This window comes from Megalobrama amblycephala, linkage group LG13, assembly GCF_018812025.1.
Source record: "Megalobrama amblycephala isolate DHTTF-2021 linkage group LG13, ASM1881202v1, whole genome shotgun sequence".
Taxonomy (NCBI): domain Eukaryota; kingdom Metazoa; phylum Chordata; class Actinopteri; order Cypriniformes; family Xenocyprididae; genus Megalobrama; species Megalobrama amblycephala.
Window position 1 is genome coordinate 36,631,236 of NC_063056.1, and position 17,968 is coordinate 36,649,203.

At 37.7% G+C, this 17,968-nt stretch overlaps 2 protein-coding genes and 1 long non-coding RNA gene across 4 annotated transcripts; 2 read left to right on the forward strand and 1 right to left on the reverse strand.

The window, feature by feature from the left end:
* Nucleotides 1-3,135: 3,135 nt before the first annotated feature.
* LOC125243124 lies at nucleotides 3,136-8,367 on the reverse strand. 2 transcript variants are annotated; one of them, XR_007178975.1, is made up of 6 exons: nucleotides 8,230-8,367; nucleotides 5,228-5,329; nucleotides 4,577-4,759; nucleotides 4,037-4,072; nucleotides 3,801-3,857; nucleotides 3,136-3,483 (listed from the first exon to the last, which is right to left on the reverse strand). It is a non-coding gene; the product is annotated as an uncharacterized LOC125243124 (long non-coding RNA). The 2 variants fall into 2 exon arrangements; XR_007178976.1 differs by lacking the exon at nucleotides 4,577-4,759.
* Nucleotides 8,368-8,427: 60 nt separating this feature from the next.
* Nucleotides 8,428-14,887, forward strand: ubqln4 (ubiquilin 4). The gene is made up of 11 exons (XM_048152473.1): nucleotides 8,428-8,628; nucleotides 9,182-9,333; nucleotides 9,458-9,618; nucleotides 10,354-10,616; nucleotides 10,714-10,872; nucleotides 11,038-11,263; nucleotides 11,523-11,662; nucleotides 11,744-11,827; nucleotides 11,928-12,043; nucleotides 13,332-13,542; nucleotides 13,639-14,887. The coding sequence occupies exons 1-11, from the start codon at nucleotides 8,482-8,484 to the stop codon at nucleotides 13,789-13,791; spliced, it is 1,812 nt and encodes a 603-aa protein (XP_048008430.1). The 5' UTR covers nucleotides 8,428-8,481; the 3' UTR covers nucleotides 13,792-14,887.
* A 1,287-nt stretch (nucleotides 14,888-16,174) lies between these two features.
* Nucleotides 16,175-17,686, forward strand: lamtor2 (late endosomal/lysosomal adaptor, MAPK and MTOR activator 2). Its single transcript, XM_048152474.1, has 4 exons — nucleotides 16,175-16,379; nucleotides 16,880-17,042; nucleotides 17,287-17,376; nucleotides 17,467-17,686. Exons 1-4 carry the CDS (start codon nucleotides 16,312-16,314, stop codon nucleotides 17,521-17,523), a joined length of 378 nt encoding a protein of 125 aa, XP_048008431.1. The 5' UTR covers nucleotides 16,175-16,311; the 3' UTR covers nucleotides 17,524-17,686.
* The last annotated feature ends 282 nt before the right edge of the window (nucleotides 17,687-17,968 follow it).

The window sequence follows — 17,968 nt, forward strand, 5'->3', positions numbered from 1 at the left end:
CTTAATTACTGGAGAATAAAAAAGTAAGTGAATATCTCACAAATCCTGATTGACATTCAAAAACTACTTTTAATCAATTGGGTACAGAACTGTTTCTTGTTCTGATACCACTAAAGAAAGAAAGAACACTTGGGACTACCGGATTGGAGGCACCACCGGATATGGGACCACTGGAGTTGGAGGAACTGGGACCAACGGACTTGGGACACCAGACATAGAGGCACTGGGACCACCCGACTAAGGGGCACTGGGCCACCGGACTTGGAGGCGTTGGCACTAATGGACTTGGGACCTCTGTACTTGGAGGCGCTGGGACTACTGGACTTGGGACCACTGGACATAGGGGCACTGGGACCACTGAACTTGGAGGCGCTGGAACTACTGGATTTAGGACCACCCGACTTAGGGCCACGGGGACCAACGGACTTGGGACCACCTGACTTAGGGGCACTGAGACCACCAAACTTGGAGGTGCTGGGACCACTGGACATGGAGGCGCTGGAACTACTGGACTTGGGACCACCTGACTTAGGGGCACTGGGACCTCCAGACTTGGAGGTGCTGGGACTACTGGACTTGGGACCACTGGACTTGGAGGTGCTGGGACCAGTGGATTTGAGACCACCAGACTTGGGACCAGTGGATTTGGAGGCGTTGGAACTAACTGACTTGAGACCACCAGACTTGGAGATACTGGGACTACTGGGCTTGGGACTACCCAACTTAGGGGCACTGGGAACACCAGGCTTGGGAGCAACAGACTTGAAGGTCCTGGAACTACTGGACTTGGGACCACTGAACTTGGAGGTGCTGGGACCAACAGACTTGAGACCACTAAACTTGGGACCACTGAACTTTGGTAGGTGCTAGGACTAGTAGACTTGGATCCACCTGACTTAGGGGCATTAGGACCACCAGATTTAGAGGTGCTAGGACCACTGGACTTGGGACTACTGGACTTGGGGAAAAAACAGGGCAAAAAGCAACTTATAGTCCAAAAAAAAAAAAAAAAACACAAGGCACACAAAACCAGGAATACATAACATAGGGCCATTCTGTTATGATAAAAAAGAGGTAAGAACTACTGCCAGATTTTTGCAGTGATTTATGGCTGTAGGAATCTATAACATTAATTGGCAGTGCCATTAGATACAGTATTTATTAAGCATTTGTCTATGGGCTCTGTTAGCTCACATTTTCTACAGCAGCTGACTTGTATGTGATACAAGCCCCCTGGTGGTGAAATCATGCAAAACTCTTCTCATACATGTTGAACACAGATTAAGTTCCATGTCCCTGAAAATGCAAAATTGAGACTCGTCAACTAAAACTAACACTAAAAACATTTCTGTTAACTTCCAGGAGCGGATTGTAAGTTCTGGATCCTACAAAACCACAAACATGAACACACAAAGCAGCTCTCAGAATCTGTCCTGATCACATTGGATTTGACTGATTGTTTGACGTGATTGTGATGATGTTATAGTACCTTTACATCCTCAGCCAAAGCTTTCCCAGTCAAAACACAGAAACTGATCGTCACACAGAGCTGAAAGACTGACAACACTATCATCATGATATCTAGTCCTCTGATGATAATCTACAGGTGGGTGAAGAGCAGAGTGGAAACTTATTTAAAAAAATTACATCATTTTCATTTTTTGAGTTAACTGTCAAAATATTTGTTGTAACAATATTTGTTTGGTGAACTACACTATACAAATTTCCATCTTTTTCTCTGTTGTGGAAAACGATTCACTGTAATCATACAGTGAATAATTGTAGGAGTTGCAGTATCAAGTTGCTGTCCTACTTTCCTTTGCCAGATTTATTGAATACAGCACAACAGCTGTGATATCCATTGCAGCACTGAATAAGTTCAGAATCATTATGACCAGCTGTAAAACACAAACAATATTTAAAAAAACAACAACAGAAATATCATAAAGACAGATATAATGTAAGATAGACACTTACCAGACAAGTACTGAGAAACTCAGTGTGGAAAAATGCACACTATTACTAAAATGACCAAAAATACAATACAGGCAATAAGCAAACAAATAAATATATCTGTGCTTTATTATGAATTTATGAATAAATCAAATGAAATGTCACATATAATTTACTTTTTGAAAAGACATTGTATAACATGAACTGAATTAGAAACATAAACCTGATCAAAATGAGACCCAAATCTTACCACACTCCTGAGCCAAAAGGGTCTCTAGGATATTGTATCCAGGCAATAGTAGTACTGATCCTGATCTTTTTAAGGTGGAGTCCCTGTCAGTGAAAATCATATTTCCCTTTTGTTACTTTTGAAATTTAAAGAACGCAAGTCTATAGTTTGGATGTAACTGAAGACATAATAAACACTGTTATGAACAAATATTAAGCCAGCATAAAAACGATCTTACATTGACTTTAAAGTAGTGGTGTTCCGTATTGCAGTGCAATTTTCAATGAAGACACATATCGACGCTTGTATTGTTTTTAGAAAATAGCATGATCAATGACAAACAACGTCTTAATTTCTGTTCAATCACTTTGCATGTCCGAACTTCATAAGCAAGTTGACATTCAGGTTGGTTGAATTGTGATAAATGTAAACTACATTAAAAGTTTTCTAATATGTAGGTCTTCTTCTCCTTTTTTGGCAAATTTGTGGATGTTTGATTGGGTTTTTGTGTGGTTTAGTGTAAGCCGGTAGTCTCTCCCTTATCAGGTGGAGCCCATCACAGGGACTTCTTCTCTATGTAGTACTTCCTATTAGGTGAGTCCATAGGATGTACTCCCCACATACTAACTTCCCCTTTTGAATAAGATGTGGTCTTCACAGTGTTCTCTTCTCGACAGAGAAGGACTCTGGGTCACTTACCCTGGGCTTTGGAAAGTTGCGAGATGGTGTGAGTGCACTTGCTACTAAGGTTGTCACAAGTTTATACTTATAAGTGACTAGATGGTACTTGGTTGCTTTGTTACTTTTTGTCTGAAAGGTTTGCAAACCACTGATTTAGATGAAATCATCTGCTAAATAAAATATTTTGGTTGTTTTTTAAAAAGAAATTTAATTGTTGTACAAAGGAAGACTTAGTAGGGAAGCTGTAAAAATGAAAACAAACATGAAAAGGGTCGATGCAAAAGTGCTACAGTCATTTATTTTTAAAAAAAGCAGCCCCAAAGATCCCAACAAAACTGAAAAAGATAATAAAAGGTAACACCCACTGATCTATATATAGAGAGATCAATGGTAACACCACTTTTGTAAAAGGAAACAATAAGTGTTGTTCCTAAACGTAATTTAACAATGTTGCGGATGGAGATCTGCTTTAAATCATTTCACTACAATATTGAGAGAAAATGCCATTCCATTACAAGCAAAAAGAATGACTTTGATTATTTTGTCCTTTAATCTTGTCACACAGGATTGGCAGTGTCGCCTTCCAGGAGCGGCTTGTGAAGTTCTGGATCCTCCACCACCTGCAAAACCACAGACATGCAAAGAAAAGGAAGATAATCATTACCTTATTGAGATTTTTGTAGTACAGACAGACCTCATTTCTTTTACTATTTTCAGGGGAAGGTGTTCCATTATGGTCATCATAACATGAATAATAATAATTGGAGGTTTCATGGATCATTTGCAAGGTCCAGTGAATACAGCACAACAGCTGTGATAGCCAGTGCAGCACTGACTACATTCAGAGTCATCCCGATTATCAACTATAAAACACAAACAAAATATATATGCAAAACTGGAATTGTCAAAAACACAATTGCTTTTGATAGACACTTACCCGACAAGAACAGGTAATTCTCGTTCCAAGAATACACATGATTCCAGCTACAAGGAACTATAATAGGTAAAATCAAACAAACAAAAACATCTGTGCATCCAAACTTTTTTTTTTTTTTTTTTTGCTTTTGCTTTAGATAAATCAAATGAATGATACTTTTTGACAGGCATTTCACAACATTAATTTTATAAAAAAATAAATAAAAAAAAACCAATGTATGTAAACACAATCCCCACCACAATATTGATGACACCAACTATCAACTGCACAATCTATAGAACAAAAGAACAATAGTTAAGAATTAAGAATATTCCGAGTTGGCACAATGACATTTTAAGTCAACCAATCATTTTTGTTTTAGTGTGGACAGGTGAATTACTTTAACATTTTATATAACACACTTTGCAATGTTATAAATAAATATTTTCACAACGTTTTCCAAAATGTTTTGTATTGTTTGAAAGAATTTGGTTGCATATAGGCTAAATAAATTTGCAAACTAAATTGTAACTTTTCTAAAAGTTGAAGCTTGGTACTAATACCTTTTACTAATCCAAAATCTGCACATCATGTTTTCATACAGAGCCCCTAAAGGAACATAGTTATTGTAAAAATATGCATTCTCCCACGAAATTATTTAGTTGAAAATCTTTGTTTTCCTCCCACCTCATATTAGTTCTATTACAAAATTTTTGTGAGCCAAATTGCAATATTGTGAAATGTGAAATGAAAATATCAAAAAGGTATTTAGCAATTAATATAAGTGTGTGACTCACTCCAAGTGCTATGTGGACGTCCTTCAGATTCCCTTTCATATGCCGAGGTGCAAAACACCCTGGACTGTTACACAGAAAACTCAGAATCTAACACATTACGGGCCATTTGCTTTTTGGGTTTGAGGTGATGGCGATGACTGTCAAACCCTCACCCTGAGACACTATCAGAGACATGACGCTGCGCTGAACAGACAAGAGATGGAGTTCAGCCTTCCAGTAAGTGACAATGGCCAAACCTTCTGTTTGTTTACGGCATGAAACAATAAGATCAGCAAATGATTACCATTGCAGGAAATTCAGTTTTTTAAATATATATTCATTATATCAGGAGAAAAAAAAAGAAATTTAACACTTTACATAGACTCTCAAATAAATTTTTTTACAGTTAAATATTCTACACACTAGTATGAATATGTTTGATTATCAAAATAGCATTGCTGACATAAGTTTTGTCGCCTACATAAAAGTCTTTGTAGGAGAAAAAAGTTGTGCAAAAATCCACCTGGCTTTGTTTTCTACAAGGACGTTGAGGTGATGCACCACAATTTGTTGATTATCTTTAACGTTCTTGTCTTTTTTATTTTTGTTTTGTTTTTAAAGTTCATTAGATTGTTAATTATATTAAGAAACATTGTGTTAACTCAAGCTCACCTTGTATGTTTATGTCCTCTCAGTCCAGATGAGTGAAGATGCATGGCATGACTGTGGGATTTTTTTTTTTGAGGGGGGAGTTTCTTTTCTGGCAGTGACATCCTCAAATATAAACAAGTATAACAGGAATGTTTTTCATGACTTGAATTACTTTTTAGATATCGGAGATGTAAGCAACATTGCTAATAATAACAAATGAAACTTACCTTCACATCACAATGTTGAAAATCACATGAATAAAATTTGTATTTTAAAAGGTTTCAGGGTGAATTTGAAATGTACTGTAAATGATTGATTGCTGTATACATGTAAATTGCGCCATCTATCTGTTGTTTTTTGGTATTACGGTAACAGATTGAGACTGGGCTTACATAGGCCTACATGTAGTGGTCAAAATAGCTCAAACATACACTACTACACTGCAAATTATTTTGCTATGAACATGTTAAGAAGGTACTGTCATGTATTTTAGAGTTTTTAAGAAATTATTGCTCTATTCATATAAGGTATTCTTAAAATGTGTATTATTTTGTGCTTCATGTAGAACTGATTAAAATCTGCACCAAAACAACACCAAGTATTCCCTGTGCAGATCAGAATTTGTTCATGTTTGAACCCTCTAGTTGTGTTCAAAAACTGGGTTCAACCATAGGGTTCAACCAATTGTGTTGTGCCACATTGGTTTTTATGCAAAAATAGACACTATAAAAAATACTAAAGATTCATTTAAAAACAGAATACCTCTATTGTAGCTTGTCATACACACACACGTTTGTTTTGCTATACTTGTGAGGGCCTCCATGGACATAATGGTTTTTATACAGTACAAACTGTATATTCTATCCCCTAACCCCCTAAACCTCCTCATCACAGAAAACTTTTTGCATTTTTACATTTTCAAAAAAAAAAAAAAGACAACAATTTTCCTTGTGAGGACCAGCAAAAATACTCACAAATTAGGTAATCTCAAGTTTTACTATCCTTGTGGGGACATTATGTCCTCACAAGTAGCCTATAGCAAAACATGTCCAAATACAGCCTACCAAAACACATCTATGCATCGAAACTTTGCATGCACTCTCATTCATGACCCTAAATGATAAATATTCACAAAAATTCAAGATAAATAGTTTAACCAGTATTTCAAGCAGTTTGAAAGTACAGTGTGGGTCAAATTGACCCTAACCAAAGTCCCTTTAAGACAAGTCATTTCACTCGGTGGCCATTTTTGAAACACCTCGCGGGCAGCTCTCGAACAGCTCCTATTTTTTTGAATGGGGAAACATCAAGTTCTCCAAAGCTGTTTGCCAAGCTTTCGATTAAATTTCATATTTGAAATCACATATGTCTCATAAATGTTGTTTCTAAACGCTCGAATCATGACAAAAAATGGTATTTTTCAGGATGAATCAAGCTAATGCGCATACGTATTCCTAAATGCGCGTCTTTTGTGCCTCATTTCGGAGGGTATGCACGTGACATCACCGTCGACCCTTATGACTGTGGTTACGCCCACTGAGTGGCAAAAGACTGAGTGGCAGCATTGTTTTTCAGCGTGAATGCCACGAAAAACACACAAAACACATCCAAAATGGGTTAGAGCTTTGTGATTGACTGTACAAATAGATTTGACAAAATCTATGTTATATTTTGCAGCCGAAAGCTACAGAAAAAAATAAGCAAATGGATTGCTGCCATTCACAGAAACAACTGACTCCAGGCAGAGAAACATGGATTTGCAGTTATCATTTTGTGTCAAAACGATGGATTTTGGGGTAAAATCATACCCTATATGTATTGTTGTGATGACAACTCATCAATTGACCCTTGCAAAGACCCGCCCCCCTTAGTTACTGTTGCTTTGTCCGACAAGCCGTGGCGCTGTCATGCAACACGCAGTAAAAAATACATTGCGGAGCAAAGAGGACACTGACAACACGTCAACAGACAAGACAAAGCAGGTTACTTATGATAAAGTCCCAGCTTTCAAACTGTGTTGTTTTTTTAAGAAATTCAAACAATAAAAAAAACGTTTTGTGGCTCTTTAATGTGTCGTAACAGATCGCTGTAGCGCCTCAGCTCTAGCGGCTCGTGAACCAATCATCTCTTCCTACTAGTTCATTTATAGCATCAAATAAACATGAATGAACATGAGAATGAATGTTGTTTCAAACGCGGAAAGATACACAATTTTTTGAGTTTAACTCCACCGAGGTTAATCTTCTAACTCCTGACTGCTTTGTCGGACAAAATGGCGGATTCGGTGTTCTGATTGGTTAGATCGCTTGTCAATCAAACTCACAGCGAAGGGTCAATTAAATATTTACCATCTTATATTCTGCATAACTGGGTGTTTTTAAATAAACTCTGACAAAAACTATACACGTTTTAGGGCTGGACAATATGGCAATATAACATTAATATAAGTGATTACTGGGATTTAGACCTACCTATATTGTATATAAAGCGTTCACAGGAAGATTTGCTTTATGTGTTTCCCGGTGTCGAAATCAGGCACATATAAATGTCAGGAAACACGATTCCTGGCTGCATGTCAATATCCATGTATTAGGTTTCTTTGACATGTCATAAGGAACACTTTCGAGCCCAACCTTTAGTGTAATCCTTTGTTTTACTCGCGTTTTCTCTATTAAATCCAGTCATGCAGCAGGTTCTTTTGCCACTCAGTGACGCTGAGGGAGCGCGTTCTGGCGGGAAAGTGACGTATATGCATTGAGCTTCTAACGGCCGCTGCAGTGACGTAATGACTTTATCAATCAGCGATTGGCTCTTATTTAGAAGCCGGGACTTATTCCGCCATATTACGCGTTGCACTTTCTCCCTTTAAAAATAATAGGAGTGGCGCGTCTTGTGTTATTCTATAGTCTTTAATATTACCAAGTCTTAAAGGGACTTTGATATTACACACAAGATGAAGTGATGTACCAGGAGCCTCAAAAAGACTTCGTCACCTTCATCAAGAAGCAAATTGATCCACTTACTATTTTATGGTTGTCTGGCTTTCGCACATTCATTAAATGGTTTGTTTTTGTGGTCTTCATCAGCATCTTCCACATGTGTATGCTGCACAAAGGTGCCAATAACCGCGAACTTTGAGTCATAAAGTGAGTGCAGTAAGTAAAGTCGATGACACGCCACACCACCAGAGGCCGCTGTGGAACAGACGGCGTTTGCAGCACTTTTCCCCGCTGCTTGTTGGTGCGATGATGTAATGAAGTAAAAGAAGAGTAAAGATGGCGGAGAATAGCGGCACGGATCCGGCCGTGGAGACGAACACTGAAGAAAATGCCGCCGCTAGCGCGACTATCATTAAGGTCACCGTCAAAACACCGAAGGATAAAGAAGAAATAGCCATCGCCGAAGACTCATCTGTCGCACAGGTGATTTTTTCGCGATTTCGTGTTGTTTGTGTCACCCGGGCGTTTGTTACACCAGCGGCTAACAGCTTTAGCCGGTGAGCTAACGATTGACGACGAACAGCCAGAGCCGAAAATCTACGCAGTGGATATTTAGAATGACTTTCACTTTTGATATCACTTAAATGAGGCTATTCTGAGCAATTTATTCATTGTATTTTGTTTTATATAACGTATGTGAAGTTGGGTTTTCTAACTCGCGGTTGCCTTTAAAGAAACGGCCTGCTCATGTAGAAGGTTCTAGTCTGTCATCATTGGTCGCGCTCTTTCTGTTTTGCTAGTATTTTTGCCTTGAAAATGTTATGGATAAACGAAATAACACGTTAAATGACTTTTCATTTAAATGTTGTGCTATGATACAATGTTTGAGTCAGTTTATTTGACTAATAGCTGCTTTATGCTGATGTTTACGAGCTTAGGCTTAATAAAAGGGAACGTAATGTTCCTCAAAAGTGGTGTTGTGTTGCTCTGATTTAATTTATAACATCATAACCCGCATGTTTTGACCTCTTAACAGTTTAAAGAAGAAATCTCCAAAAGATTTAAGGCGAAGCAAGACCAGTTGGTTCTGATTTTTGCCGGTAAGATCCTGAAGGATGGAGACACGCTCGGTCAGCATGGCATCAAAGACGGACTCACGGTTCACCTGGTCATCAAAACCGCACAAAAGTAAGAGGACTTGCTTTCAGGGTCAAAACAGAATTGGCATTTCCATATGCAAAGCCATATTGTGTTAAAAGAGAATGCCTATGCAGTTTGAATGGCTCACTTTTAGGGTGTTTTGTGTTTGTAGGACTTCAGGTAATGGTAGTTCGCAGACCTCTGCCTCTTCTGGCCCTGGACCATCACAGGGCAACAGTGACGGAACCGCTAACCCCAGTCCGGCTGGCAACCTGGGCACACCCCAGGGCATTGGGACATCCCCAACCCCCTCACAGCCAGCCAATATACTAGGTGAATTATGTTTTTAAGTTTATTGTCTGTTTTTAATATAATTCCACAATATTGTTATGTTTTGTGTTGTGACTGTTTTTATTGTTAACCTATTAAAATTGTTTTTGTTAATTGAAATAATTCTGAAATAAATAAAATATAAATATGTGGAAAAACTTGAACTTAAATGAAAATTGAAGTGAAACCTTTCCTTGGCAGCTGAATGAAAAATGTTAAGTTAAAGTACTAAAATGACTAAAACTGGAATATAAATTGAAGCTAATTATAAATATTAAAAAATAAAATAAAATAGTATAAATATAAAAAAAAATAAAACAATCAGAAAAAAAGTACAACACAATTCCAAAAACGTTGGCTTTAATATCTTAAATTGTAATGAAATAACTGAAAATATAAAAATAAATATTTATCAATACTGTAATAGTAAATAAATACAAAATACCACTGGTTGCAACATACAAGAGAGAATAACTGTAATATGTTTATAATATTTGAGAGAATATTTGTTTAGTATGTACATACTTAAATTCTAGGTCATGTAATCATTGCAACACAAAATGGTGTGGTTCCAGAATTTTGTTGCAATGTTCACAAGAATATTTGTTCAGTTTATTGACAGATTGCTCCCTGTTCCATCCCTAAATTTAGTTCCTTTCATACAAATAAAAGTTGGAAACACAAATATTGTGAATCCTAATACAGTTCATTGTAAGATAAGTCCTTGTGTGTTTTCAGCTGGGTTTGGTGATCTGTCGGGCCTGGCCAACCTCGGTATGGGATCTGCCAACTTCATGGAGCTTCAGCAACAGATGCAGCGACAGCTCATGTCTAACCCCGAGATGCTGTCTCAGATCATGGAGAACCCGCTTGTGCAGAGCATGATGTCCAACCCTGACCTGATGAGGCAGATGATAGTGGCCAATCCACAGATGCAGCAACTAATGGAGCGCAACCCAGAGATTTCACACATGCTTAACAACCCAGAGCTCATGAGACAGGTATATTATTAGTCATGTACTACAGCATTGAAACTGACACGTTAATTTGGCTTGATTTGATTTTACAACACACTTTTTTCTTTTTTTTTTCTTTAAGACAATGGAGTTGGCACGGAACCCAGCCATGATGCAAGAGATGATGCGTAACCAAGACCGGGCGCTTAGCAACTTAGAGAGTATTCCCGGGGGTTACAATGCTCTTCGGAGGATGTACACTGACATTCAAGAGCCCATGTTTAGCGCTGCACGTGAACAGGTCAGATTTATTTATTTATTTATTTAAACTTAAAAAAGAAAAATCTTGTTGTCGCCTACAATATTGTTGAATTGCAATGCTGAAGTGAACATATTGTGTTAAGTCTTAACTCTAATTTGAAATGACAGCAGTAAATGTTATATTGCGTCATCTTCTTTTGAATAGTTTGGAAATAACCCTTTCTCTGCATTGGGTGGAAATGCTGAAAACTCCGGAACACAGCCCTCCAGGACAGAAAACCGAGAGCCCCTGCCAAATCCCTGGGGTCCCCCTGACACCACCGCCGCCACCACCACCTCTGGGACGGCTACCACCACCAGCTCCACCACAAGCTCGACCACACCCAGTGTGTCCAACCCTTTGGGCATTGCCTCCTCTAACCTTGGAAACGGTAATAGCATTTTATGTAAACATTTATCTTTAATTGTAAAACAAGGTGCATGGATTGGTTTGAGGTTATGTTGTGGAGAATTTGCAAGCATATAATTTAAGTGCACAGATTATTTTGTCAATAATTAATCAAATATTTATTCTGGTCAAATACTGCATAAAAGGGTGAAATTTACATCGCCATGTAGTATTACAAAGGATCTCAAATGAATTGATTTCATGTTAAACCTTTTGTGTGTGTGTGTGTGGTTCACTGTTAGGCATGTTCAACAGTCCTGGCATGCAAAGCCTAATGCAACAGATCTCTGAGAACCCTCAGCTTATGCAGAACATGCTTTCTGCTCCTTATATGCGCACCATGATGCAGTCCCTGGCCCAAAATCCTGATGTTGCCTCACAGGTAGCAAGACCATCATTTGGTAGTTCCCAAAAGTTTTGATTTGCTATGATGTTCTCATATTAATACAAATGCATTTTTCAGGTATTGATGAACAACCCCCTCTTTGCCGGAAATCCACAGCTGCAGGAGCAAATGAGACAGCAGCTACCTGTATTTCTACAGCAGGTGTGTCCCGTTGGAATTGTTGTAGATTCTCTTTGGGATATGTGACTGGATTTGGGTTTCATGTGCTATTGTGCTAACTGACTTGTTTTTGGACTTGCAGATGCAGAACCCGGAAGCCCTTTCTGTCATGACAAATCCTCGAGCCATGCGAGCCCTTATGCAGATCCAGGAAGGACTGCAAACCCTTCAAACTGAAGCCCCTGGTCTCATGCCCAGGTGCAGTTTTTTTTTTTTTTTTTTTTTTGATTGATATATATATATATATATATATATATATATATATATATATATATATATATATATATATAAAATATAATACATACATACATACATTTTACATTCCCAGTAAAATATTTTTGAGTTATATTGCTTAGCACTACTTAATTCTCTACAGAGTGAGAACCTCTAGAGAACACATCCTCTTTCTACTAGTTATTTCCCTCTTGGCTTTGTTGCCAAGTAAATCCAGCTTCCTCTAGATTACAGCACACATGTTTGCCTATTAAAGGGATAGTTCACCCAACAATGAAAATTATCCCATGATTTACTCACCTTCACGCCACCCTAGGTATATATGACGACATCTTTCAGGCGAACACTATCAGAGATATATTTAAAGATAATATCCTGGCTCCTCCAAGCTTTTTAATGGTTGTGAACAGGTGGCCACATTTTGAAGCAAAAAAAAATCATCCGTCCATAATAAAAGTAATCTGTATGGCTCTAGGGGGTTAATAAAGGCCTTCTGAAGGGAATTGATGTCTTTTTGTAAAAAAATAAATAAATAAATAAATAAATGAATAAAATCATATTTAAAACTGTAAATTCAAATAACTAGATTACGGCGGACGACCGTGTGCATACTGCGCAAGTTGACTTGCGCCAAATGAGTAACCCCTGACGCGATGTATGACGCAGGATGTAGGAGTAGCATAAGCGGCTCAAACAAATAGGGCTGTGCAACAAACTAAAGCTGCTCTTCTCTTATATCAAAATCCTCAGACATTTCTCTTTAAAAATTTCACGAGCAATCTTCCACATTCGTCATTGCGTTGGATCAGAGGTTCCTCTTCTGCCACAAATCGACACGTACAGTTGTTTGCTGAAAGCTAGTTATTATAAAGTTTGAAATATGGACATTTCTCTTGCAAATACCCATCCTTCACTTCAGAAGGCCTTTATTAACTCACTGGAGCCGTATGGATTAGTTTTATAATGAATGAGTTTATTTTGGCTTCAAAATGTGGCCCCTTGTTCACAACCATTATAAAGCTTGGAGGAATATATCTCTGATTGTGTTCATCTGACAGAAGATAGTCCATAAACACCTAGGATGGCTTGAGGGTGAGTAAAATCATGGGATAATTTTCATTTTTGGGTGTACTAACCCTTTAAACAAGTTTGTGTTATTCCATTTATGGAAACAATTAGTTAGATTCAACAATCAAATAAGCAGTGTGTCAATATCTGCTCTTTCCCAATTAAATTCCTTGCCTCTTTCTAGTCTGGTGCCTGGTGGGATGCCTGCAGGGATGCCTGCTGGGATTCCTGCTGGGATTCCTGGTGCCCCACTGCCCACAGGTGTGAATGTGACTCCTGAGAATCCTCCGCCCTCAGGCCAGGGCCCCGCCCCCACCCCTGCTGCTGGAACTAATCCCGCCCAGCAGCAGCTCATGCAACAGATGTTACAGATGTTTGCTGGAGGGAGTGCATCGGTACTCGTGTTTCTTTGTTGCTGCTGTTATTTACAGTTCTTAACAGTGTAGTGTGTAAATTTGATTGTACTTACTTTATTTTATTTTGCTTTACAGACTCAGACTCCAGAAGTGCGTTTCCAGCAACAGCTGGAGCAGCTGAGTGCCATGGGCTTCATCAACAGGGAAGCCAACCTGCAGGCCCTCATCGCCACCGGGGGCGACATCAATGCCGCCATCGAAAGACTGCTCGGCTCCCAGCCATCTTAATTCCATCAGCTGAGAGCGTGCAAAGGGAGACAAGAAGCAAACATAGTCCTTCATCACATAAAATCTGACAAGTCCTACATAGACAGAATTCCAATTACTCCAATCTTGTTTTTTTTTTTTTTTTTTTTTCCTTTTTTTGTTGTTGCTTCGATCAGTTGATCTCTGAATCAAAAGCAATGAGGTTTCAAATTTGTTTCCTTGAACAAAAAAAAAACAAACCAAACCAGAATCGCTGTGGAATGACGTCACACTAATCCCTCATCACTAGTAAGATGGGACAGAGCTTACATTTGCTGAACCAAGTCTAAGTTACCATTCCTTACAATTAGATCATTCTCACCTGAGGCACTACTCGGTGGTTAGGGGAATAAAATCCATCCGCTTGAATTCCGAGGCCAGAGAGATTCTTGTCTTCTGTGAGAATGCTTGGTTTCCTTAATTTCTCTATTTCTCCTAATTCATGCCTGATCAAACCAGTATTTATTGCAGAAATGTAGAGCTTACCCTTTACTCCCTTTCCACCTTCCTCAGTTGACGTTGATTTGAGCGTTCCTTGACATTTGATGTGTTAATCGAAATCTAATAGACATGAACATGTTGGAGCACTATAACACCTTGACTCTGATCGCTTACACTTCAGCTATTTTAGAAAGGAATGAAGTTGGAGATGAGATTTTGAAAAGATGTTCAGTCATCTCTTAGTCGTTTGCCTTTGTGAGGAGTGTACCTCAATTGACCGTAAAGGCTTGTCATATGGGTAAGGCTGTAACAAAGCATCAATAAAATATTTCTCAGCTTAACAAGCAGTGGCGAACGCAGACACCATTTGTTTATACCATATCTTTATGCTTTGACATAGGAGTATTCTAGTGCCTGGAACACACTTGTATTGTATACTGGATACATCATCCTCAAGTTGCTCTGGCAAAACAAACTGGTTACAGCATGATAGTGATGCTAGCTTCTCTCAGTGCTAACCAACAGCCATCTACTAACAGAGTTTTGATGTGAATTAAAATGTTCATCTTTTGTTGCTGCACATCCATAATCCACTCTTTATTCTACTTGAATTACAATACAGAAACCTGCATTAATTGAGGTTTGTATTTCATTTAAGCCAACATCTGATTTTGTCTTGAATCCAATGTGAGTCACTCTTTGCAATGCTTTTATAATGGTTTAAAAAGTATTGCATGATCATATTCTCTTATAACAACAATAATTTTAATTCACCTGAGGGTTGCGGTTATTGTCAAACTATTGGAGGTCACACAAAAGTCATTTGTTCGTCTTGATACATTGTACATGCATTTATGTCTGCTATCACAAAGCTTTCAGCATTAAGACTGCTTTGGCTAGATACCTTAAATAGCATATCTTGGTAATGTACTTTGGCCAACAATATGATGAGAAGTTGGCCTTTGAAAACCTGGAATTTTAAAGTTGTGAAATCCAGGACTGGAAGCATTATGGTGAATTCAGATTCTGTTGTGCTCATCTGTAAATTTTTTCTTTGTGGGTGCAGTTACTATAAAAATGATTTTTAAAAGATAATTTTAAAAAAACTATGGAAGTTCATTGGTCAAAGTCTCAAAACCATGCACTCATAAAAATAAAGGTTCTAACCATTTTGGGTTCCCCAAAGAGCAGACATTTTTTTCTTAGAGTGAAGAAGGTTTTTTCTCCCTCACAATAAATAACCTTTAGTGCATTTGAAATGCTCAATGGATGTCAATGAGGAACCTTTACATTTAAGAATGTACATGTTGGGTCGAGCTAGTAACAACACATCTGTTGAAGTTAAGAAATCCTTTTGTGCTAATACCCTTACAATTTTAACTGAGGGGTTTACTTGTTGCAGCTGTTCCCTGAAGCCCTCACCCCACAAAGGAAGTCAAGACAAAAGTTTGGGAGGTCTCAAAAGTATATGCAAGTTTACATGCAAGTATAACATCGTTAAGAAAATAGATAAACGCTAATATCATGCTATAGTAAACAAAGCGTTTGCTTAGGAGCCAAGCAACACGATACAGCTCGAGCGGTTTATACGGTAGAATCCGTGTCGGACCGTCAAAAAAGAAGTACTAACATTATTTGTGATTTTATAACATATTTATGTATCGCTAAAATATAAAAGAAAACGTTTTAAGATGAGTCTTAAAGTATTAGTTTGTAAATTGCGCCCAAAAATGACTAATTCCCTTAAAATAGGCTAACTTTAATATTTTAGCCAGCAAAAAAATAACACTGTTTTGTGGTTTCCTTTATTTTAATAACGCCCTTAAAAAATAAATCAATAATCCGTGTTTCATTCAGATTTCTGCTTTTTCCCCCTCCAAGTTATCTCCAGGCCACGCTTTTGTAGTTCGTAGGCACTACCATGAGACTACATTTCCCATGAACCATCAGCGCGGAAGTAAGAAGTCAGCTGATGTTCTTGTTGGGCTGCTAGAAGTTGTTGCTATAATCTCGCGTATATTTTAAACGTTTATTAGTATATTTGCTCTTTTCATTTGAATTATGTTGCGTCCTAAAGCATTAACACAAGTACTCAGTCAAGCAAACACCAGTGGAGTACAAAGCACGCTGTAAGTATATGAAATTCAACCTTTGTTCATATCAGTAGCTTTAGCTGGCAGATAAACTGACATGAAACAATGATAATGTGCATTTATGTTATTCAAAACATGTTCACTTAAGGTATTTTATTGCCTTGGGTTTTGTTGGGTAATGTTATTTTGCGTGTTAAATCATTAACAAATGTCATATTCGTGCAGTAGATCCAAACGTGATTGGATAATTGTTATACTTAGAAATATCAGAATGTCTTTGCATTAGATTAAATATCAAATCAAATACCATTTATTTAAAATATTTTAATATAGCACACATTTTTTTTTGTGAGCTCAAAGAGAAGTGACTGACATACATCCACTAAAAAACACCCAAACAACAGTTAATTAAAAAGTCACTGAGCAAACATTTTGGTTGCAGATGTCATTTTGGTGTTCATATAATTTTTGCCCACATTACAAGTCAAAGTCATATTATATAAAGTGTTTTTGTGATGCGTTTTATTTTATTTTAGGTTATTGAACAATGAAGGCTCCCTGTTGGCATATTCTGGATATGGAGACACCGATGCAAGAGTCACTGCAGCTATTGCCAGCAACATCTGGGCGGCTTACGACAAAAACGGACACCAGGCCTTTAATGAGGACAAACTGAAATTCATACTGATGGATTGTATGGTAGGAATAAAATTGTACAGTTGGGTTATAGTAAATGATTGTGAAGGCCAATCTTAAAGATATGCAAGTTCTACACATATTTGTAAGGTATGCAAATTCAGCAGAGCAACTGCTATATGCCATGCAAATCACATGGGTTATAATATGTTTCTGGAAATTAAACCATACCAGAAATAATACTAACATGATGAACTACTACAATAGTCTTTCTTTAATATGTGTTGCATTTTCTCTGTCTTTACAGGAGGGAAGGGTTGCCATTACACGTGTTGCTAACTTGTTGCTTTGCATGTATGCCAAGGAGACAGTCGGCTTTGGGATGCTTAAAGCCAAGGTGAGATGTGCCTTAGTCACTGAGAATTAATATACATCATAAGTGTTTTTCATGAACAATCATAAATAACTGTGTTTTTTATGTTCACAGGCTGAGGCTTTAGTGCAGTACCTTGAGGAACCACTAACACAAGTGGCAGCGTCGTAGGATCTACTTTGACATGTGGATTTGTGTATAAGATCTTGGCCTTTATACAATAATATCTATGGCTTTATTTATTTGCATACTCAAGTTGATTGCTGTATCAAATTATGCGGTTATAAAACCCAAAATAAGTATTATTGCATAAACATTAATTAATCCATTTGAACTGCATTTCCCTTTTTTATTTTCCTTTTTTTCTGTGTCTCAGGATTTTTTTGCAGTCAGTGATCAGGCTGTCTTATTGAAACTTGCTTCTGCCACAGAATTAAAACATAAATAAGGTAATTGCGATTTTGTTTTTGTTTTTTAAATCTCATAATTCTGACTTTTTTCCATGTAATTGCGAGTTTATATCTCACATTTCTAACTTGCAATTCTGTGAAAAAATGTCAGAAGATATAAGCTCACAATTGCGAGGAAAAAAGTCAGAATTGCGGGTTTATATCTT